The 24,106-nt window shown below is 35.0% G+C and overlaps 1 protein-coding gene across 1 annotated transcript in view; it reads right to left on the bottom strand.

The window, feature by feature from the left end:
- The window catches only part of LOC115219905 (vacuolar protein sorting-associated protein 13A), a 279,099-nt gene that overhangs the window by 78,980 nt on the left and 176,013 nt on the right, over positions 1–24,106 (bottom strand). The window contains exons 36-47 of the mRNA XM_036509534.1: positions 22,655–22,806; positions 20,088–20,266; positions 18,146–18,240; positions 15,540–15,683; positions 13,313–13,446; positions 13,084–13,197; positions 11,307–11,459; positions 7,792–7,885; positions 6,894–6,964; positions 3,770–3,889; positions 2,813–2,938; positions 428–577 (exon numbers count right to left, since the gene is read on the bottom strand). Coding sequence (XP_036365427.1) covers positions 428–577; positions 2,813–2,938; positions 3,770–3,889; positions 6,894–6,964; positions 7,792–7,885; positions 11,307–11,459; positions 13,084–13,197; positions 13,313–13,446; positions 15,540–15,683; positions 18,146–18,240; positions 20,088–20,266; positions 22,655–22,806 — 1,532 coding nt within the window. The remainder of the gene's footprint in view (positions 1–427; positions 578–2,812; positions 2,939–3,769; positions 3,890–6,893; positions 6,965–7,791; positions 7,886–11,306; positions 11,460–13,083; positions 13,198–13,312; positions 13,447–15,539; positions 15,684–18,145; positions 18,241–20,087; positions 20,267–22,654; positions 22,807–24,106) is intronic.

The raw sequence follows: 24,106 nt of genomic DNA, 5'->3' as shown, positions 1-24,106 counted from the left end.
GATGAAAGGTTATAGTGAGACAGCTGGGTATATAGAGTGGTGGTGGGGATACTGGAAAGCAATGAGACAGAGAAACAGGGCTATGAGGACAGGATTGGGGAGTAAATATTCAATTATAAAAATGTAATGGGATTTTTTTAAACATTGAATGGCTATGAGGGTCAACTTGAGTAAAATAGGAATCAAAGGGGTTCATAGGTAGAAAATAGTTGAAAACAACTGCATTAGACAGAGTAATCTGAGTGCTGAAGATGCAAATATAAAAACTAGATAAACATTTTTTTAAAATGCAAAAATAAAAAATAAAAATTAAGATGCAAAACTAAAAACAAAAAATTTTTTAAAATGCAAAAATAAAAAATAAAAATTAAGATTCAAAAGTAAAAACTATAAGAAAATAAAGAGGTTATAGATCTGTTATTTTTACCTTGCCAAGGTTAGTGAGTACTTCTAGACATGTTTTGCTCATTGTCAATTCAAGTTTTTCAGTTGAACGAACATTGATGGTCATCTTAGCTGGAGGTATGATAGGTTCATTATCTTCATCAATAAGAATACCCTCATCATTGGCAGCAACCTGTAAACAATCAGAGCATATTGACAATAACAGAATTTTTGCTTCACAAGGTGCTTATGGTTTGGTTAGAAGCAAGCTCAGCCTGTTGCAACACAGACACCTAAATAAATATAAATCTTTTAGTTAGACATTGAAAACAAGTACTTAGACCATGATTTTCATCCCTATAGGAGCTATTATCATTTTTTAATTCCCCTTTTTCCTTTTCAGTATGTGTCAGATGAAACTTATTGAGGCCAGTGTTTCTTTGGTTGGATGTCCTTATTACTTACCCTCACTTGTATGCAAGCAAGGTAGTATTTCTCTGGGTTTTTCAAGCAACAAACAACTCAAAACACAGACTTTTGTTTTGATGACACACAAACAAAGATGCTGTCTATGGTTTATGCAGCACCTGGATGACTGGACAAGTTTGCATGGCAGAATTAAGCAATGACACCATTTACACAGTGACAATATTTATGCAGTATGCAAACAATGTCAAGATGATGGTACCTGCATGTGTACACACACACTGTTTAGTTTGATTTCATGATTACAACTTTATATATATATATATATATAGATATATAATAAATAAATAAATAAATGCACCCTTTTTAAAGCCTAGCCAGGCTCATGGGTCCGGTTTCCATGGCGTATGTGTTCCCCAGCTGAATGGGACACCAGTCCATTGCAGCATTACTCATTTTTGCCAGCTGAGTGGACTGGAGCAATGTAAAATGAAGTGTTTTGCTGAAGAACACAAAGCGTCACCCGGCCCAGGAATTGAAACCACAATCTCACGATCATGATGCTGACACCCTAACCACTAAGCCACGCACCTCCATATATATATATATATATATATTATTTAAAACAGCTTGAATCAGCTCCATGTGGATTAAAGTTTTGTGGGCATCTAACAGAAGCCCATTTCTTGCAGCCTTTTGGTAATCAAAAGCCTGAAAGAGATGGGCTCCTGATAGAGACCTGTAAAACTTTAAGTCACATGTTGCTGAATCAAACTGTTTTAAATAATATGTGTAACTCCTACTAAACATGTTGAGTGCCCTTTTCTTTCATTTGTCCACTCACTCATATATATACACATACATCCAGCTGTAGAAACCAAGTCAAATTCAGACTGGAACCTGGTGCAGCTCTCTGGTTTACCAGTTCCAGTCAAGCTGTCTAACCCATGCCAACATGGAAAGCAGATGCTAAATGATGATGATGATAATATATAAGAGAGGGAGAGAGAGAGAGAGAGAGAGAGAGAGAGAGAGAGATTAAGGGCCATTGAAAGATTCATGCTAAGAATATCATTGCAAAAGTATATCCCAAATGAGGTAATATGAGAGTAGACATGTTGCAAGGTTCAGAGACAACAGGTGGACCAGTGTGGTTGCTGAGTGCTATCCAAGAGATTAGAAAAGGCCACATGTTAGCTAAACGATTTGGGCCAAAATAGAAAATAATGCCACAGTTTCCCAGTTTCTGTGGCATATATATTTTCCACCCTGGACATGACACCAGTCCATCACGGGAAATATTCATTTTCATCAGCTGAGTGGATTGGAGCAATGCAAGATGAAGTGTTTTTGCTCAAAAACACAACGCATTGCCTGGTTCAAGAACTGAAACTACTATCTTATGATCATGAGTCCAACATCCTAACCACTAAGTCATGTGCCTCCACAATCCTTAAAATACATTTATTGATACACTAGAAAACATTTGTTTTTTTTAATTTCAGAACTACAATTCAGTGAAAAAATAATACAAAAAAATACAATTCACAAAGGAGCACAAAAAAATCAAAAATGGAAATATATATATAAAGCTGAAGTTGTCTGTGTGTGGCAGGTAGCCTTCAACTAAAACTATCTCCTCTGAGACCCTGCGGTGCAAGTTGACCAAAATTGAGAGTATGATAGAAGAAGGCTTGCTCTTCCTTCCATAGAAGGAAAAATTCATATCGGACCATGTTAACACCAAAAATTATTTACATAAAAAAAGGTGCTTTTTTTTCTATGAAAATCCCTATTTTTTACGATTTTTTTTATTGCTGTGTCGCCATTTTTCGGTGTATTTCAACCAGAAAATTGTTCACTTAAAGAGAATAACAAGCTACATAATGCAAAATTTTTACTTTCAAAAATTCCAATTCTAAAGGATAGAAACAAACCCAAGCAACGCCGGGCGATACTGCTAGTTAGTAAATATAATGAAGTCATGACAGAAGATACTAACCTCGACAGTTAAATCCCACCTCTTTCTCTTTTGGCTCTGGACAACTGGTTCTAAAAGAGGTTCCCATACTGCTAGTTTTTCATTATAGTAAGCAACTTCTAAACTGAGTGTACTTGAAACACTCATCTGTGAATTGAAGCAAAAGATAATATTAGAAAGACACACATACATAAAATAAATTTAAACAGTTTCACAAAATAAGGGCCTTATATTTACTATATTTAGAAATAGAGCTGAAAATACTAAATATAAATAATATAGAGGTGCATTTGAGGAATATTCTGGCTGCAATTTGAAGTGCGTGTATGCGTGTTTATATTTATTAAAATTTATGTTTGATTAAGTCTTTCCTTGTTTGTTTTGCAAAATAGTGGTTTTGTCTCGAATAATATTTTATATATATATATATATATATATATATATATATACATACATGGTAAATAGTAAATTTTAAAAAAATAATGAGCTAAACCAATTATTCTCAAAATGGGCTCTGAGGAACCCCAGGGTTCTTTGAAAAAAAATTGGGGTTTCCTTGGCATAAGCTGTCTTAATAAAATTTCAAAAAAAATTTTATAAAACAAATGTTATTTGACATTTCAAAGTATTGTTCTTATGTTTATATTTTTTGTTCATTTAATGTCTGATTAAAATTAGGGTGATGGGTTTTGTCCATAAAATATGGGTATGATTTCTATAATTTCTAGAAATTTATAATGGGTTCCGTGTCAAAATAAACTTGGGACTTGGGAACTGCTGAGTCAATGTTCAATAGGTTGGCATAAGTTGTTAGCAGAAGGTAATCAAATACAAAACTGGGAAGATTTTTATCAAAAATCCTGCCGAAAATAAATAAATACAATAAAACAATGGATAGAAGCAATATGGTGAACATCAAACAACAAAATACTTTAGAAACAGAAATGAAAATATAAATCTCAGAAAATATATATTTACCTTACTGCTCCAATCTTTAACTTCACCTTGAAAAGCAGATTCCACTATAAGCAATGGAACTGTTCTTTGACCAACACCTCCTTCTAGCTTAATGACTAATTTTGGAATCTCCATCAATAGCTGAATAAAAATAGTATACATATATAGAGTACTTATATATACACATACATTCATACATATACAACAAAATAGATAAAGAAAAAAGGTCTGGTCAAGATATTTGTTCTTTGCCATAGAATGATTTAAATAACCTGGATTAGCTTTTTCACTTCTTTAAATATATGTTTTTTTAATGTCTCATTCAAAGTGGAGATATATTGTTTATCTCATTTCATCCATTTTCTCTGCCTACTATTCCTGGGAAGGTTGTGGGAGTAGAGTCCTCAGATATCTCCACCATAGGATCCTATCAGAAATGTCATCACACTTTCAGGTTGGATTCCCAAGTGTAACCCACTGAGACTATGGGTATTATCCAATATTTTGTTCTTGCTCTATCCCTAGGTCTCCTGCTGGTTGGCTCAACTTGAAGAATCTGTCTTGTGATCATTTCTTTCAGCATTCTAACAACATTGTCCATAGTATTGGAGCTGTGACCTCTCATTGTGGAGAAATAGTGGCTTGACCAGGAGAGACCACCTGATTCTAAGCCACACATCCTGTCAATTAATGTTTCTAAAGATGCTTCAGAGGAATCCCATTTCAGCCACTTGTATTTGCAGTCATACTTTTACTGTCAATACCTAACATTCATGGTAAGTGAGGATAAGCACGAAAGCCAAACTGAAGATAGCAAGTTTGGCCTTTTTACCAACTACACCTCTTCTGTAGATCAAATGCTGAAGCTAGCACATTACTGTGCCAGCACTTGTAATTCTAGCATCCAATTCAGTTTTCTGCCTTTCTCACTTGTGAAAACAGCTCCTATATACTTAAAATTCTCTACTTGTCTCAGTGATGTTCCACTAACATAGAGATTGCACTAGAAAAACTTTCTTGAGAGGACCAATGTCTCAGTCTTTGCAACTGAAGTTAGCATGCTCTGCTGGACAGGTAATATCGGTTGCAAGCATGACAGAGTGTAACTGATTTAAGAGGAAAATTGGGTATAAGAGGCATCAGATGTGTGCAAGAGAGAAGACTGAGCTGAGCTGGTTTGGTCATGTGGTGCAAATGAATGAGGACAGCTGCCTAAAGAAGTGCTGAGTTCTAATTGTGGAGGGAACTTGTGGAAGGGGGTAGACCCTGGAAGATGTGGGATGAAGTGGTGAGAAAGAATCTTTGAACACTGGGCCACAGTGAAAAAATGACAAGGGACCAGGAAATGTGATTTGCTGTACTTCATAAGACGCGTCAAGCTAAATAAAATCACTGTCTTTCACACATACAGGCTTGTCCTTTCATGTGCTGGTGCCATTTAAAAGGCACCTGAGTCAGTGCTGCACTAATGCACCCATGCCAGTGGCATATAAAAAGCACCCAACACACTGTTAAGTGGTTGGCTTTAGGAAGGGCATCCAGCTGTAGAAACCATACCTCAACAGACAGCTGGAGTCTGGACAGCTCCCTACAAGCCAGTTCCTTGTCAAACCATCCAGCCTATGCCAACATGGAAAACAGATGTTAAATGATGATGATATACATCACTTTCATTCTTGCTATCAGTTTAACACAGACATACCCAGTAAAGGTAGCTCCATATGGTGAAAAGTAGTAGTAATCTGATCAATGCTCCCTTTTCATTTGCTCAAACTACTTCATGATACATCCAACTCTCTTCTTCCCATCACTCCTCTATGTCTCCTATGTACTATTATTCCTTCCTTAGAATTACATTCCAATACAACTCTCTACCCTCAAAACTCAATAAGAGCTTAACCAATAGACAATCTTACTGACAAAGCTAATATATAAATACCCTATTGGCTCAGGGTAATAGGCAAATGTCCTTAAACAAATCTCACCCAACTTCAAAAACACAATCCCATTCTTCATGGCTTTCATGTCTGCTTTCTCATGCTGGTATGAGATGGATCAGATTTCTTGAGATAGTATTCTACAGCTGGATGTCCTTCCTGATGCATCTCCTTGTTCATTTTCAAGCGATTTACTTTATTCCACATCTTTGTATGTTGAACTGCAAAGCTATTGGACTTTTTGTTTATGCACGACATGTGCCACTGTTATTGCCTAAACAGAATGAAAGCACAAGGGCATGCATGCACACACACACACACACACACACATGTATACACAATGGGTTTCTCTATAGGTTCCATTTACCAAACTTCATCAATAAAATATTGGTCAATTTGCAAAGCATACTTCTAGTCACATGAACATGTCTGCATCTATATTATATTATAATATAATAATTTATCTTAGAAATTCTAGGACAACATGATTCAAATCAAAGACAGAATAGCCTCAGCTTGAAACACCAATCTGATGCCTTGTTTGATTAGATGCTACCATTTCATTGGTTAGCTCAAGTACACCTGGATGGTAACCTTTGCTCAACAGTTACAATTCAAACTGAATATAAACTACTCTAACCTCCTTCAGTTACCTGTATTTCTCAGTCTAAGACACCCTATAAGAGCTAAGAAGAATTGTTCATACCAACAGATTAATTGATAAACAATAAGCATTATTAACTGTGAAAAGAATTCAGTTCTAGAGAGAGAATTAAAAAAAAAGAGGAACAACAAGCTAGGAAAAAAATGAGAAAAAAATAATTATCCATCCATCTAGTGGTTCTTTCCTGTGACATTCTATTTACATGACCCTAATCTCTCAATGTGGAGACACTCACTGATCTACGAGCTATGTAATCTGTTGAGTAATGTTACTCCAGAGATCCTTTGGAAGAAGCCCTTTTCAGCCACTTGTATTTGCAATTGTAGTTTTTTGGTCATTACTCAACATTCAAGACCATAGGTAAGGGTTCAAAAACTGAACTGAAGATAAGTTTGGCTTTGTTTTTTAAAATAATTATTTAAAATAAAATATTTTTCTTTTGCAATAAGACAGCCATCCTTTTAAGCTCAGCAAACCAATATCTTACAATAGAGATTTAATAAAAAAGAGAAATATGACCTCCCACCAATTTCCCTTAACTTACTTGTTCATGTCTAGCAGCAACAATTGTATCAACATCTGTGCTATTAACATTTTCAACAGCTTCTTTGTCATCTGAAATTATACAAATCGAAAAAAGATTTCATTAAATAAATTAAGCACATACAATTGTTTTATTCTTTGCTAACATGCTAAATTTAAATGGTCAAGCAAACTGGGTCATTTGTGTAAATCATTTTCAATCAAGTAGACAAATTTTTGGCACAAGGTCAGGAATTTTAGGGGAGAGGAGAAATAGATCACACTCACCCCAGTGCTCAACTGGTACTTATGCACTAGCAATTTAACATGTGGCTCAGCCGTCACTTGTAAGTGAATATAACCTGGTAGCATATACCACGCTTTTGACAATTGCTATAGGTGCTTATGTAGCCGTGGTCAGACATATACTGAATGGATGCTCATTCAGCCCCACCCCCTGTCCTGACAAAAGTTTGAGGATGTGACAGCTGGAGCGGGAGGAGGGGAGAAGCACCTGAACTTGGTTGATACTTATTTTCAGCAAAGCAGACTAGAGCAATGTGAAATGAAATAAATGCCAAGTCAGGAACTGAATTTATGGTTTTGTGATTGTGAGCCTAACACTAACCACTCAGCCATGTAACATTTAGAATAATGGACACATTTCTAAGAACATCTTAAAACATTTTTGAAGCATTAACCTTTTCTTTAACCTCACTAACAATATAAAAGTATTGAAAAAGATTCCACAAGAAGTGCATAAGAGAATGTGTTATCTAAGAACTGCAAAGTCCTGGGGTTATGCATGAGGCTGCTCCACTATTTTCATGAATAGAAGTAATAAATAGCATTGTTAAGTTAGACTCACATACAAATATATACACATAAGTGAACTTTTATAAATCACTTGTACTACTAACCAGTTTTGAGATACCACAAATCACATTCGGAAATGGGTTTAACACTCCAGAGATTTTCAAGTGGTTTGATGTCAGATTTTTCATCGTCTTCAGCCTGGAAAAAATAACACATTAATTAATTAACTGATGCATACATTCTACTGAGATTAAAATCTTTAGTCAATATCCTTTATAAAACAATTAGAAGATTATTATTACAATATATTTTCCTATTCATTGGAGAAATCCTTTATAAATGTGTTGCACTTAGGTATATTTAAGAAAAAAATTTTCAGTAGGAAATTGTTTTAGTTTCTCCCTCTCTGACTACTAATTTAGGGTAAACTGTTTTTCACCTGAGACCCTAATCTAAAATGTTTCAGTATGTGAAATTGAAGAATTGAGATTTCAGAATAGTTTGCCATAAAGTCATTGTTGTTAGTGAGCAGTCCAAGTTTGCTATACACAGTTATATTTATCAAGAAGATATGAGAGAAGCCAACTAGAATTTATGATACTGCCCAACAAACAACAAACTGAGAACACCTAATCGGTAGATCATTAGAATTGTACCATTCATATATTGTTCTCATTATGAAATTCTCATCCATATTGAGCTCTGTTTAAAAATAACAGTTGTGGGAGATAACCAATTCCAGTGGAACATACATACCTTTCTCACCATAAATGTTGCATACTTGAAGGCTAAAAAACTTATTCCATGTACTTTATCATATCAGAAATGGAACAGAGTCCAATGGTTTTTCTTTCTCTCTCATTATTTTTATCTATATACACATATATGTATGTATACATAAACACACATATGTATATAAATATATCCGTTTAGTTTGGTTTGGGCAAAAGCCTCATAATGTACTCTTAAAATCTCCTATGCTTCTTGTTGTTGGCTACCACCTGTTAATTCCATCACACAGAGTAAGTTATTAAAAACAAATAGTGTGGATTAAGGGATGAATAATAATAATAATAATAATAATAACAATAGTTGTCGTCATCATTAAACATCTGTGAACAGACAGAATTTACTGAAGGAGATTTTCTATGGTTGAATGCCCTTCCTGTTGCTTATCCTTACCTGTTTCCAAGCAAGGTAACATATCCCCTTGATTAGGCATGTTTCCACAGAATATTGGAAACAAAGGACATTCATTTACAACACTCACATGATGTTAAGGAAAGGACACACACAACAGGCTATTTACAGTTTCCATCCACCAAATTCATTCACAAGGCTTGGTTGGCCTGGGACTATATTAGAAGACACTTGTCCAAGGTGCCTACCAGTAGGACTGAATCTAAAACCATGTAGTTGGGAAACAAACTTCTAAATCATGTAGCCATGCATGCAACTAAATCCTAGAAAATGACATAGCTTTAGAGATCAAAGGAACACAATTAGATCAGGAGTGCATTGATAAGGGTTGTATATCTTTTTGGCCAGAATACATCATCCATCCTTGGATGACTTTAGTGGAGTCTATTCTGTTGTCTCCAAGCTTAGGATAACTTAATACCTTAAGGTACTGCTTCCCATGAGTTGTTTACTTCTATTTCCTTTCCATCAGTCCTGGACACTCTACAAAGGTGATAAAGTGATGGTGTTCCCCTTCTCCCTCTACCTCAGAAATTAAAAAGCATATTTATGGTTTGGAGAAGAGAAGGAGCTTCCTGAAGTATTAGAATTGAAGATAATATTGTAAGAGAAAAAAAAAATTACTGCACACATGCTCTAATGGTGTAATGTTTCGCACTCTGGACTCTGAATCCAGTGATCTGAGTTCATGTCTTGGTGAGACCTCATATCTCATAGGCACAGGCATAGCTGTGTGGTAAGAAGCTTGCTTCTCAACCACATAGTTCCGGATTCAGTTCCACTGTGCAGCAACTTCTACATTGGCTTCAGGCTGATCAAGCTTTGTGAATGGATTTGGGAGAGGGAAACTGAAAGAAGACCATTGTGTGTGTGTGTGTGTGTATACTATACATATGTACAGGGGTTGGACAAAATAATGTCAGCAGCTAGCATCATAATTTTGAAATATCTATAAAACCATCAAAAGCTTGTTTATTTTTATGTTTTTTTAAATTTATTAATAGTGTTGCTTAATATGTTTTGCTAAAATTGCTCTTCTTTTCAGATATCATCAGAAAAAGGTAATTAAAATTCATTAAAATGACAGATCTATCGAACTTTCAAAGAGGTCCAATTGCCAGTGCTTGTATGACAGGCGCTAGTGTAACGAAAACAGCCGAAATGTTTGGTGTATCAAGAAGTACTGTCTTGAAAGTAATGACAGCCTTTGAGAAAGAGGAAAAAACCTCCTCATCAAAACAAAACTTTCAGACATGGACCGTCAGACTCTTATGCGAATTGTTAGAAAGGATCACAAAATTACTTCAGAGCTTAATGACCACCACAAAAACTGTTCGCTGAGAGCTGCACAAAGCCAGATTTCATGGGAGGGCTGCAATCAGAAATCCACTACTTTCAAAAACAAATGTTGCAAAGTGTTTAGAGTGTAGTAAAAACCTACAGAATTGGTCCCTAGAGCAGTGGAAAAATGTTATTTTCTCAGATGAGTCATCCTTTACCCTATTTCCAATCACTGGCTGAGTATACATGTGGAGACAGCCAAAAGAAACATTTGACCCAGGCTGCCTTCTTCCAACCACGGAGGAGGATCTGTGATGATCTGGGGGACTATATCTAGCAAATCTGCTGACCCAATGGTTTCCCATCATGGCAGACTATTGAAGCATTTTATCTGATCAAATTCATCCCATGGTTGTGGAATGGTTTCCAGAGGGAAACACAATCTTTCAGGATGATAATGCACCAATTCACACAACTAAAGTTGTTACTGACTGGCATGAGGAACATTCTAGTGAAGTTGAACATCTTATCTGGCCACCACAGTCCCCAGATCTCAATATTATTAACATTTATGGTGCATTTTAGAAAAACAAGTAAGGAATCAATATCCTCCACCATCATTACTACAAGAAATGGAGATTATTTTAGTTGAAGAATGGACAAAAATTCCTTTAGAAACAATTCAAACTTTGTACGAGTCCATACCTTGTAGAATTCAAGCTTTAATTACTGCCAAAGGTGGTCCTAACCCCATATTAAAATAAATTTGTTTGAAATTCTAAGGTTGTTTCCATTATTTTGTCCAACCTCTCTCTCTCTCTCTCTCTCTCTTATATATATATATTATATATATATATATATATAATATATATATATATATATAATATATATATATATATGTAGTATGTATGTATGTATGTATGTATGTATGTATGTATGTATGTATGTATGTATGTATGTATGTGTTTGTGTGTTTGTCTTTGTGTCTGTTTGTCCACCCATCATCATACAATGGTATATTGGTGTGTGTTATGTCCTTGGTTTCTGTAACTTAGTGTTTCAGCAAAAAAGACCGATAGAATAAGTACTTGGTTGATTTCTTTGACTAAAGAAAAAAAAAAATTAATGTAATACTCACAGGTTGTGCAGAAAGACCAGAAGCAATAGCAGTCATTGTCCGTATAGTTGCAGGAGATATACTGAAAACAAGATTAGTTGTTTGAAGTTGTATATGCTGGCCCTCATTAAATGGAGCACTGCTATGAAAGTTGATTTCACAGGTGTTAAGAATCTAAAATAGAAAAAAAAAACAAAAAAAAAAACGAAGGCTGTTAAGACTTTTTGATTCCATCAGAAGAAACGAAATAAGAAAGTAACCATTGCTAAAATAAAAGTAAGGAGCAACTTGTTTAGCCGATCAATGGAACAGCCTGCTCATGAAATTAATGTGCAAGTGGCTGAGCACTCCACAGATGTGTGTACACTTAACATAGTTCTTGGAGATTCAGTGTGATGATACAGAGTGTGACAAGACTGGCCCTTTGAATTACAGGTACAGTTCATTTTTGCCAGCTGAGTGAACTGGACTGGAGCAATGTGAAATAAAGTGTCTTACTAAAGGACATAATGTGCCACCAGGAATTGAAATCATGACCTTACAATCTTGAGATAAACATCCTAACCACATAACTTCATTGATAGCTCTGACTAAGTAGAATTGGTCAAAACGTACCAACTGTGATCATCCCATCATTTTTTCAGACATTGTTTCTTGCACCACACCCTCTAGTGTACCCTTCCACTATTTTCATTTTTCAGCGGATAGGAAGTGATTTGAGGTAGACTTGATTGTTACTTTTATCAGTCTAGAGACCACAAAGGCTCTTGTAGGCTATGGATATTAACATTGTCAGTTAGAGATACTGATTAGTAAAGATGCAAATTTTCATATAATAGTAATTGAAATTCAATTTAACAAAATGACGTAATATGAAATGAAAGTTACAGCTTGTGATGTCAAGAGGATTTAAGGCATTCAATCAACATGTTAATAATTCAAATCCAATTCAAATCCATTTAAATCTTAATGGGACCACCAGTTCATTGTGATTTTAGTGTATATGATTAAATTCTAACTGCAAATAAGTACCACAAGGAAGTGTATTTTACTATTTTAAGTAACAGCTGGGGAAGTGGACTGTTCAACTGACACCTAACAATTGACCTTGGTAAATTATTGGCTCAGCTTGATCATACATTGTGCAATAAAAGGAAATCATTTAATATAAGCTATGTAGTCTGACATTCTACCTTTTAATCACAATTCTGCCTTTAGTGACTGAGAACTAACAATTGTTTTAGTATTTAAACCGTCCATATGAGGCCAAAATATTCTACCTTTTTTTACATTTTAAACTGGTCAGATCCTGCCTCTTGCATCTACTCTATAATGTTATCCTAAACATAAACAATCACATCATCAAAATCTCAAATTTACGAGATAGTGCATGATTAATTCAAAGCAATGTAAATAAATAAACATTACATTTGACAGAGTAATCTAAATGCTAAAGGGTTAACTAGAAAAATTTAGTTAAAATTCTCTTACAGGCCAGGCAACAAATCCTTCCAGTTCAAAATAGTGCATATATTTAGAGTGTGCACCAAATTCACTTCTGTACTAGTTCTGTCTATTTCACATTTTCTACACTACAAACATAGTTGTCGTCATTTTACAATATGTTGTTACTACTGACAAAGTTTTATTTGGCTCCATAAAGATTATCACATTCAATTTTGGTAGAGACATACCATTTTCCTTTGGATCACCAGTTGACAATAAAGTTTTCAGTTGTACCTCACTAGCCTAAACTTCTATAGGGAATTACTTTGTATTTTAAAGTATAATACTTTACCTGAATGCCACTATCTCTCTTCTTGAAGGTTGATGATATAATCTGAAGGCCACAGACATTAGCTGACATTGTAGCGGTATCAGGAGTGGACACCATTTTAAAATCAATATTTGACTGAAATATAAAACAGAAAGCAACCATGAAGACTACAACAAAACAAGAAAAAATAAAAGGACGGCAAATAACTAAAGTATGATACAATTGATTAGTAAGACAGATGTCAACTTACATGGAGCACCAATGCATTAGTTTCAGAGTTGCATTGATCTTCTATGAGAACAATTTCAGGATGTGATATTGAAACATTAATGTTCATATTTGATGTGGGTCTTTCAGGAGCTGCAGGAGCTGCAGACACTGTAGCTAAAATTGGAAAAAAATGTAAACCATTATAATAAAAAAAAGTCAGCATTATTGCATTGATATTACAGTGGCAACAGTGACAGGTCTTCCTTATCTTCTGACTAATTAACCCTTTTGATACTATTCTACCTGAAACAACGGCTGATCCTATGATACAAACATCATCTTCTAAAGTGATCTAAAATAAAACCTTCCATAAATTTCATGACTCTTTTACTCTTTCAGTCATTTGACTGTGGCCATGCTGGAGCACCACCTTTAGTCGAGCAAATCAACCCCAGGACTTATTCTTTGCAAGCCTAGTACTTATTCTATTGGTCTCTTTTGCCGAATCGCTAAGTTACGGGGACGTAAACACACCAGCATCAGTTGTCAAGTGATGTGGGGGCGGGGGGACAAACACAGACACACAAACACACATATATATACACATATATACAATGGGCCTCTTTCAGTTTCTGTCTACCAAATCCACTCACAAGGCTTTGGTCAGCCTGAGGCTATAGTAGAAAACACTTGCCCAAGGTGCCACGCAGTAGGAACCATGTGATTGGTAAGCAAGCTACTTACCACAGTCACTCCTACGCCTATGCTTCAAACATCAGTTTAATGACAATGTTACTTTACTAAATTCTTCATTAATTTCAAAATTAGTTGAAATAAAGGTAGTGTATTTCAACATAAATAAGGGAATAAAAGGGATAATTAAAAAATAAAATAGTGAGAGAAGATAAGTATTAACATTTTGAGGTTGTTTGTACTTTATTTTCTGTAAGATAAAGTTAATTATTTATATTCCTTTATTCTTATTCTTATTTTCAATTTTTGGAATATAACCACACTGGGGATTGCCCTGAAGGGTTTCATTCAATCAAATCAACACTGGTACCAATTTTACATCTGTTACTTATTCTATCAAACCCTTTTTAGCTGAAACACGAATTTACAGGGATGTAAACAAATCTACAGGAGTTATCAAGTGAAGTGAGACTAATACAAACTTGGAAACACACACACATACACTCTCAATGAGGCTTCTGCATAGATTCCATTTACTAAATTCACTCATAAGGCATTGGTTAGCTGGGGCTATATAGTGGGATTGAACATGAAACCAAGAAGTTGTGAAGCAAACTTCTTAACCACCCAGCCAAGCCTGTGCTTATTATTTCTTCTATTCTGATTATTTCTTTTGGTTGAAATTTGTTTAATTATTTGATTTTGTTTCCACAGTCTTACTCTGATGACATGATAGACTCATAAAGAAGGTTGTTAATCTTTTTGAATTAATTACTGAAGCTTTGATGAGAAAGCAGTAGTTCATGTTAGGCTGGTTAATAAAAAATATGTAAGAACTAATAAGAACAAAAAGAATATTTGGTATTTAACCCTTTAGCATTCAGATTATCCTGTCAAATGTAATGCTTTTTTATTCAGATTTTTTAAAGACATGCATTATCTCATAGTTTTGAGATTTCGATGATGTGATTGTTTATTTTTAGAAACACATTGTCAACCATATGTGAGAGGCTGGATCTAACCAGTTTGATCAAAAAGCAGATAGAACAGTGGTTCTCAATCGGGATCCATATGAGATTTTTGGGGGTCCATGCAACAAAATAGTAAATTGGGTATCCACAATAATATTCTAAAGGCCCATGAAAAGTTTTTGTGTTAAATGTATGTATTGGTGTGTATTGCAAGAAACAGCTAGGTTTCTTTTTCTAACATTTTACATAGTTCAACCTACACAAGTTAATGAATGAAAAACAAAATAAGAATTTTGAAAGAAGTTTCTATTAAACTAGCTTTTAAACATTGAATGGCTAAGGGGGTCCACCAGAATAAAAGAGTAATCAAAGGGGTCCATAGCTAAAAAATGGTTGAGAACCCCCATGATAGAATATTTGGGCTGGGTATGGCTGGCTTAAATGCTGAAGGGTTACAGAATTTCATGTCTAAATACACATAAAATCTTATGCAGGATATTTAATACAGCAATTAATAGTTTAGTTTTAATGAGAAACTGACGATTTTGAAGATAAAGACTTTTTTTCTAATCCTAAAAAAGAAAACAAAAAAATCAAACTTACTCTTAGAAGTTTTCGAATCTTGTATTGAACGTTTGGATTCAGAAGCATTTGCTGTTTTTGTTGCTCCTTGAGTGAAGAAGTTTCCTAAAGTCATCAGATAGTCTAAACAAACGCATATGTGCAAGTTGCACACTTTGACGGTGACTGGAAACAGGGAGGAAAATATGGAGGATTAAAGAACAATGTATGAATCAATGTTAATTTTTTTAATTGAATGAAACAGAAAAAAACAAAAAAAAAACACTTACTTGATGGCTTACTGAAAAACAATTTTGTATGATATCATCAAACTAGTTCTGTTGAAGAAAGTGAAAATTTAATTCATCATCAGCATTGCTTAACATCCATTTTTCTATGATTGCATGGATCAGACAGAATTTGTTGAGGCAAATTTTCAATGGCCTGATGCCCTTCTTGTTGCCAACCCCAACTGACTTCCAAGCAAGGTAACATTTTCCATGGCCAGATATGTTTTCTACAGAAGACTGGAAATGAACAACCACACTTGTATGACAATGGTGCTCATTTACAAGACAAAAGCACACACACATGTCTTCTTTCAGTTTTTATCAGTCAAATCTACTCACAAGGCTTTGGTTGGCCCAAAGCTATAGTAGAAGACATTTACCTAAAGTACCATGCAGTGGGACTGAACTCAAGACAACATGGCTGGGAAGCAAAGCTTCTCAACAACACGGCCACATCTGTACCTATATTGTTTATGGAAATCTGAATTAAAACCAAAATTAATTCATACATAAGTTCTGTATGTTCTCTAATGGAAGCATTACAAGCTGCTAACTACAACAGAGAAATATTCTGGTGAATTGGACTTCTTAGGCCTACCCTATCCTTAACTAACTCTAGTAAGTCAGCTCAAAACTCAAATTCTCTTCTCTAGAATTGAGCAACTGTACTGAAGAAGTCCATTTTGCTTATTTTTATATCTATCATCACCTAAACCTGACATAGAATATCTTGTTTGGTATATTGCATCTCAGAAAGATATACAATGAATTGTGAAACACAGTATGATTCTAGATAAATCTGAAGGATGGCATATATAGGATCCTGGATAGGGTTTTTGCTCCAAATTATTTGGTTAATTAAATATATACTATAGATATATTTGTTCAATGGGAAGAATATTTTCACTTTCAGGTTTGAGCTGTTCACCTTTACTTAAATATTACGATTCTTTTGCCTAGATTATTTTCAGAACAAAACTTCAGAAAACTTCAGGCCAACAAAGACAAATAAAAAAAAAAAGAAAAAAAAAGAAAGAGAAAAAAATCCAAACAAATACATATATTCTTATATCAGGTCATTAAAAACGAAATGTCTGATTTTTAACTGAAAGTTTATTTCATTTTATCTCAATTAAAAGCAATGCAGTTAATCAAAGTATGCACTTAAATTATCAACACACTTTTGCCATTTTATCAGTAGCTGGCAGTAAAGAATTCTGGAGAGCAAGAGGTGATGAAATCAGGAAGGGCTGTTTTTGCATCTTCTTCAGATTTAAAGTTTTTTCCTTGCAAAAAGTTGTTTAATGCCTGGAAAACGTGATAGTCAGCAGGTGCAGGGTCTGGTGAATATGATGTATGACTGAGTACTTTCAAGTTCAGTTCCTGTAATTTGGGTAGTGTTCTTTGAGCAACTTGTGGTCGAGCATTGATTTGCAAGAGAAATGGCCTGTCACTATTGACCAATCTCAGTTGTTTAATTGCAAGTTCACTCATCATTTCATCCAGTTTGTTGGTGTATACATCTGCTGTAATTGACTTACCAGGTCTCATGAAGCTGTAGTGGAGGACACCAGCGCTGGACCACCAAACAGACACCATTAGCTTTTTTTGATATTCTTTTTTGGATTGTGTTTTGGCACTTCATCTCTATCTGACCACCATGCAGAATGCTCGCTATTTTTGAAAAGAATCCATTTTTCTTCACACATAACAATACAATGCAAAAATGGTTCGCTTTTATGCTACAACAACAAAGAACAGCAAGTTTCAAGATGACATGTTCAGTTTGTGTAGTACACTTGTCCAGCTTTTTTACCTTGCTGATTTGTTTCAGATGGTCCAATACAGTTGGAATTGAAACATCAAACCTTGCAGCTAACTCATGTATAATTTGACATGTATCTGCTTCCACTACAGTTTCTGGTTCATCATTATCCACCTTAGTCTCAGGTCTACCATGGGGCTAATTTGTCAAGAGTAAAGTCACCAGACCAGAACTTCTCAAACATTCGACACACAGTGTGCTCATTTGCCACATCTTCACCAAACACCTCATTGATGTTTCAAGCTATCTGGGATGTATTGATTCCATGATGGAATTCATATTCATAAACAACATGAATTTTTGATCTATCCATGGGTTCACAAAAATTGATTTACAAGAGAAAACTCACAATATAATCAGACACCATGAATTGCATTTCAAAAAGTGATGATGTAACTCTTCAATGTTGTAAAACAAAGAATTGTCAGGATAAAACATTAGAGTTGATGACTGTCAAACTTGGTGCATAAGAAAATTGGATATTTCATTCTTAATGATCTGATATATAATGCATACTTATATACCATACTCACCATCTTTGTCTGCTTTGGAGTTTTGCTGAAACTGAACTTCAATCATATTTTGTGCTGGTGTTGATACTTGACTTGCAGAGTATCTTTGAATCATTCTGTTACAATCAATCAAAACAATGCCTAATTAAAGCTTTCTTAGACAAACAATTAGGTTACTTCATAGAGAAAACATAAGAAATAAGAAAAATCAAAAATAAAGTACATTGATTAATGCTCTAAATACATATTTAAAAAAAAATGCATTTCTTAAGAACACAACTTCCAACAAGATTTTTATAACATTGTGTAAACAGCGACTTGATCTTAATAGATCAGCTTCTCAAAATTTTATGACATATGTGAAAATATAAAATTGTTATAATTTCCTTTTAAATATAAGATGAAAGTGCACTGAGCGTTTGTGAGCAAACTTTAGCAGGGTATAAATAAATGATGAACTAATGTAATTTTTGCTTTTCTCATTTCTCTTTCAAACTTATTAACAGCATCAGCATAGCAGATACCAATCTAGCACAAAAATGAAAAAGGAAAGTTGTGTTCATGACTCTTGCTATCAATAGCAGCAATTTGGAAATTGTAGCTTCTTGCACAAGGCTGAATCCTTCATCTTTAGGATCCAAAAAGAGTTGGAGGCCTTTGGTGGAGACAAATCATCAGCGAATATTAATGCGCATATATATGTTTGTGTCATGGCCGATTAGGGTGGAAGATATTAAGCGACTAGAATCCTTTGATTACCTCTGTCTATGCTGCATCCTTCGTGTCCAATGGCATCACTTTGTCTCCAACAATTTGGTGCGACACCAGTGCAAAATCACCTCCCTCCGGCAAGTCATCCTAACGAGACATCTGCGTTGGCTGGGTCATGCCTTCCTTCGTCAACCAGGAGAATTCATCTACGAAGCAATTGCCCCAGCTCCCCTTCAGGGTTGGCGAAAGCGATGTGGTGGACAATGAAAAACCTGGCTGATGACAGTCAAGGCTGATCTGGAACCCAACCTTGGCCCCCATGTCTACGGCGTTTGCTGCTGGAATAGGGAGTGATTAGAGATCACGTGGTCATTAGCCTCAAATCGCCAGACCTGGTCGGCGTTTGTGAGAGATGCAGTATTGAGAATGAATGAAGCCAGCTCAATCCACCCTGGGTGAATGCTGTCTCAAGCAAGCAATACATGTATATGTGCAACAACCCACATATATTCGTATTCATATGTATGTGGCATTTTACTTCTGTAATTATAATGCTATTCATTGGTTTGTACATTTAACATTTACTCTTTACTCTCTCTTTTACTCTTTTACTTGTTTCAGTCATTTGACTGCGGCCATGCTGGAGCACCACCTTTAGTCGAGCAGATCGACCCCGGGACTTATTCTTTGTAAGCCCAGTACTTATTCTATCGGGCTATAGCAGAAGACACTTGCCCAAGATGCCACGCAGTGGGACTGAACCCGGAACCATGTGGTTGGTTAGCAAGCTACTTACCACACAGCCACTCCTGCGCCATTTGCGTATGAATGTTTATAAAAGTAAATTTAAACACATATTTATGTTAATATTTTTAAAACAGTGCATGGATAGCAGGTCTTAAACTCATTTGTTATGGTTTGGAGGATTATAATAAATAGGAAGCTAAGAACTGAGCCCTGATGAACACTTGCTTGTATGCTAAACTCCTTGCTGACTCTTATTTGGTTGACATTGTCTTTAAACATAGCTTCAGTGACTCTCAAATTTTATTTACCTTCATCTACATGAAGCTTTCTCAGTGACCATCTTAAAACATACACAACTTTTGTTTTCATATATTATCAGATATATAAATACTGAACTTAATCCTAGAGGGGCTTCAGTTAGAACAGTGGCAACTACATGCTACTAAACATCTAATTAATCACTCTACTATCTCAATCATGTTCAATGCTCTTTATATCTACATACCTTCTTATTGCATATTCTTTTACAGGACGACTGTCATCTAAAATGGTGTTATTCAAAATAATATTTGCTGTCATCGAGCCATCTGACTGCATATTAAAGTCTATGTCAAACACCTGTAACTCAAAATGTCCCAGACACTTCTTGCTGTCTCGTTTCATCACTATTCCAGCTTCGCTTGACTGAAAAATGGAGTGGTAAAAAAAGAAATCAAAGAACATAAAATTATACTAGATAGTCAGTTTAAGGCCTTATAAATTTTTAAGTGAAGAGAGATAAAACAATTTTCCATTTATTTAAAGGGAATTTAAAAGGGAGATTTAGCTGCTACTTCTAGCAGGTTGAATAAACCCCTTTGAGGCTCTTTCATTGACTTGTAATATGGTTGTTGTTTTAATATTGTACATATGTCAATGTTACAAATGCAGTTACAAAAAAATTTTTTTGATACAAAGATAAATTATTATTGTCATGTGGTTAAGTTATTATTATCATCATCATTATTATTAAGCAAGGCAGTGAGCTGGCAGAATTGCTAGCGTACTGGACGAAATGCTTAGTGGTATTTTGCCTGTCGCTGCATTCTGAGGTCGACTTTGCCTTTCATCCTTTTGGAGTCGATAAAATAAGTATCAGTAGAACACTGGGGTCGATATATAATAATAATAATAATAATAATAATAATGAAATTATTGTATACAGTGCTCAGGTGCACCACAACTTGTCAGAAAGTGCGTATAAAGTATATGCAGTAATGTACAAATGTCTGGAAAGCGAACAATGTATGAGTCAGATACATGCTTGTGTGTGTATGGAGGGGAGAAAATCAGGTGTAGTGTTGGCGAATCTCAGAAAGCATGGAAGTTTTAAAGGATGAAGTGCTCCGATAACTAACAACTGATGCCGGCAGTTTGTTCCATGCTTCAGCAACTCTCAGCGTGAAAAAATGTTTCCTAAAGTCATGGGAGCTGTGCTGTTTTCTGACTTTGTAAATATGTCCACAGGTGTTAGACGGGTGGAGTTTGAAAAGGAAATATGTCCACGGGTGTTAGACTCAGCTCCTCCCACCAAAATTGCAGACCTTGTGACAAGATTTGAAGCCTTTATTATTATTACTAAGGTGGTGAGCTGACAGAATTGTTAGCGTGCTGGATGAAATGCTTAGCAACATTTCTTACTTCTTTACATTCTGAGTTGAAACTCTGCTGGGGTTGACTGTGCCTTTCATCGATTTGGGTTTGATAAAATAAGTACCAGGTGAGTACTGGGTTTGATGTAATTAACTTATCTCCTCCCCCCAAACTGCAGGCCTTGTGCCAAAACTTGAAACCACTATTATTATTATTATTATTATTATTATTAAACATGAAGTAAAGGCACATGGTTTAGTGGTTAGTGCATTTGGATCACAATCGCAAAATCACAAGTTCAATTCCTGGTGGTGCGTTGTGTTCCTGAACAAGACACTTTATTTCATGTTGCTCCAGTCCACTTGGCTGGCAAAAATGAGTTGTACCTGTAAACCAATGGGACAGCCATGTTACATTTTGGTGTGTCAGGCTGAATCTCCCCGAGAACCAGATTAAGGGTACACATGTTTGTAGAGTGCTCATCCATTTTCACACCGCTTTCATGAGCAGGCCATTCCATTGATTGAATCAACTGGAACACTCATTGTCATAACCAACAGGGTGCCCAACTGGCCATTAAACTTTACTTATTTGGTGTCTTCCATGTGTCAATAAAAGTAATTGACAGTCAAGTACAGGGATTACCATAAGCAACTGTGTTCCTTCCACAAAACTGCTGGCCTTAACGCTAATGTTATAAATTATTATTAGTATTACGGCAGTGGACTGGCAGAACTGTTAGCACATTGGATAAAATGCTTAGCAGTATTTTTTCTGGATCTGTAGGTTCTGAGTTCAAATATCATTGAGGTTAACTTTGCCTTTCAACTTCTTGGGGAAGATAAAAAAAAGTACCAGTCATATAATGGAGTTGATGTAATTGACTACCCAACCCCCTCCAATTGTTGGCTTTGTGCCAAAATTTGAAACCATTTTTACTATTATTTGATAAATTATCATTAATGATGTACAGCTGTTGCATGCAGTTCTTGATTTGGTTCAGTTATATACTATCCAAGACACTGGAGATTACCAGGGCTATTAAGTTATAAAAAGGCCATTAATGTTTGTAGCAATTGTATGGCAGTTTCTTTGTTGGCTTCAGTAATTAAGAATGTCTAAAGATGGAAATCTTGCAAAGATTAATAAAAATATTTAAGATATAAAGTTTAACTGTTTGCCTGCCCAAAGCATTTTCATAAGTTTGTCCTAAATGTCCATGTAGGTATTCAAACTTTTAGCCCTTGTTTCATATGCTCTGAGTAATATAAAGCTTTCTTTCATAGATATGAAGTTACTCTCAGGGTTGAAAATAAATTGGTAATGTGTATCATATATGATGCATGATGCCAGAGAAATATGTTCCACGTATCATATGTGATACACAGAAAGTTTCTTTTCTCTATTTACCACTACCAAAAATGTGAAACTGTAACATACCACTTCATCTTTTCCCATGTAAAGTGTTGCTGATAAACTGTTTAGTGTAAACTTGAACTTCATAGAGGTATAAACCTCCCCAGTATGCACTTTAGTTTCTGGTTCAACTTGTGATTTTGAAGCAGTAGCCTTAGGTGTAGTTTTAGATTCAGCTAAAATAGAATGATAAGAATGTATAGAGCAACATAAAAGGAAAAAAAAAAAAAGAAAGAGAAAAATATAAATGCACATTATTCTGCTTTATGAAATAAAAAATAACAATGAACTCATTATATACAGTGCTCAGATGCACTACAATTCATCTAGTATCCATACCCTAGAATATAGAAAGTGGTACCAATATTTGGTTGAAAAGTTTAAAGGAAATTTTATGTGAAAGTCTGAAATTAAATTGAAATGTCCAAATCTATTGTTGCTCTGCTCATAAAATGACACACACACAGGTAGACTATTTTTCACATTTGCCACATGCAACAGTTTGATATATATTGAATTGAAAACTGAGATAATCTTCTAATTGCAAGGATTATCTCAGTTTTCAATTCAATATATATCAAACTGTTGCATGTGGCAATTGTGAGAAATAGTTTACATGTGTGTGTGTCATTTTATGAGCAGAGCAACAATAGATTTGGACATTTCAATTTAATTTCAGATTTTCACTTAAAAGTTCCTTTAAACTTTTCAACCAAATATTGGTACCACTTTCTATATTCTAGGGTATGGATACTAGATGAATTGTAGTGCACCTGAGCAAGATCTACCCCTTATTGCATTGTCTTTATCTTAAAAAAAAAAAAAAGACTGGTTCAGATGATATTATTCAAGTTACCTCCTTTATTTGCTATTTTTAGATTTTATGCGCTCTCACATAGAACGTTCTATATGAGAGCGCATAAAATCTAAAAATAGCAACTAAAGGAGGTAACTTGAATAATATCATCTGAACCAGTCTTTTTTTTTTTTTTAAGATAAAGACAATGCAGGAAGGGGTAGATCTTGCCTTTAAAGTTAACTTTTCTTAATCAGTGTCACTGTTTTAATGATTATTAGATAAGGTTTGTAGCATTTTATTTAAATCCTTTTCCAATTTATTTTATTTGGTTAATCCATTTATGTACTGTTTCAATGACACCAACTTTGAAAGATTTTATATTTATTTATTTAGACAATGATATTTTACATACAAGTAGTAACTCAGATGATTTGTTTCTTCTCTCTGCTTGTATCTCTACAACCTCTGATCTCCTGAACTATCTATCTCTGTATAAGCCTCCACATACCCTTCATCTTCCATTCACTCTCATTGTTTCTTATCTCCACAGACCTTCTCCTCACTACATATTCCCCTAGTCTTTCTCTGAACTTCTATTTTATGGAATTCCTTTCCTACCACAGATGTTCCAAATGAGCACTGACTATATCATTCTCCAAGGACCTATCAAAAGGCCA

Source organism: Octopus sinensis, linkage group LG15 (genome assembly GCF_006345805.1).
Source record: "Octopus sinensis linkage group LG15, ASM634580v1, whole genome shotgun sequence".
Classification (NCBI taxonomy): Eukaryota; Metazoa; Mollusca; class Cephalopoda; order Octopoda; family Octopodidae; genus Octopus; species Octopus sinensis.
Note: the sequence above shows the minus strand (reverse complement) of the source record. Positions and strands in the feature narration are given on the sequence as shown.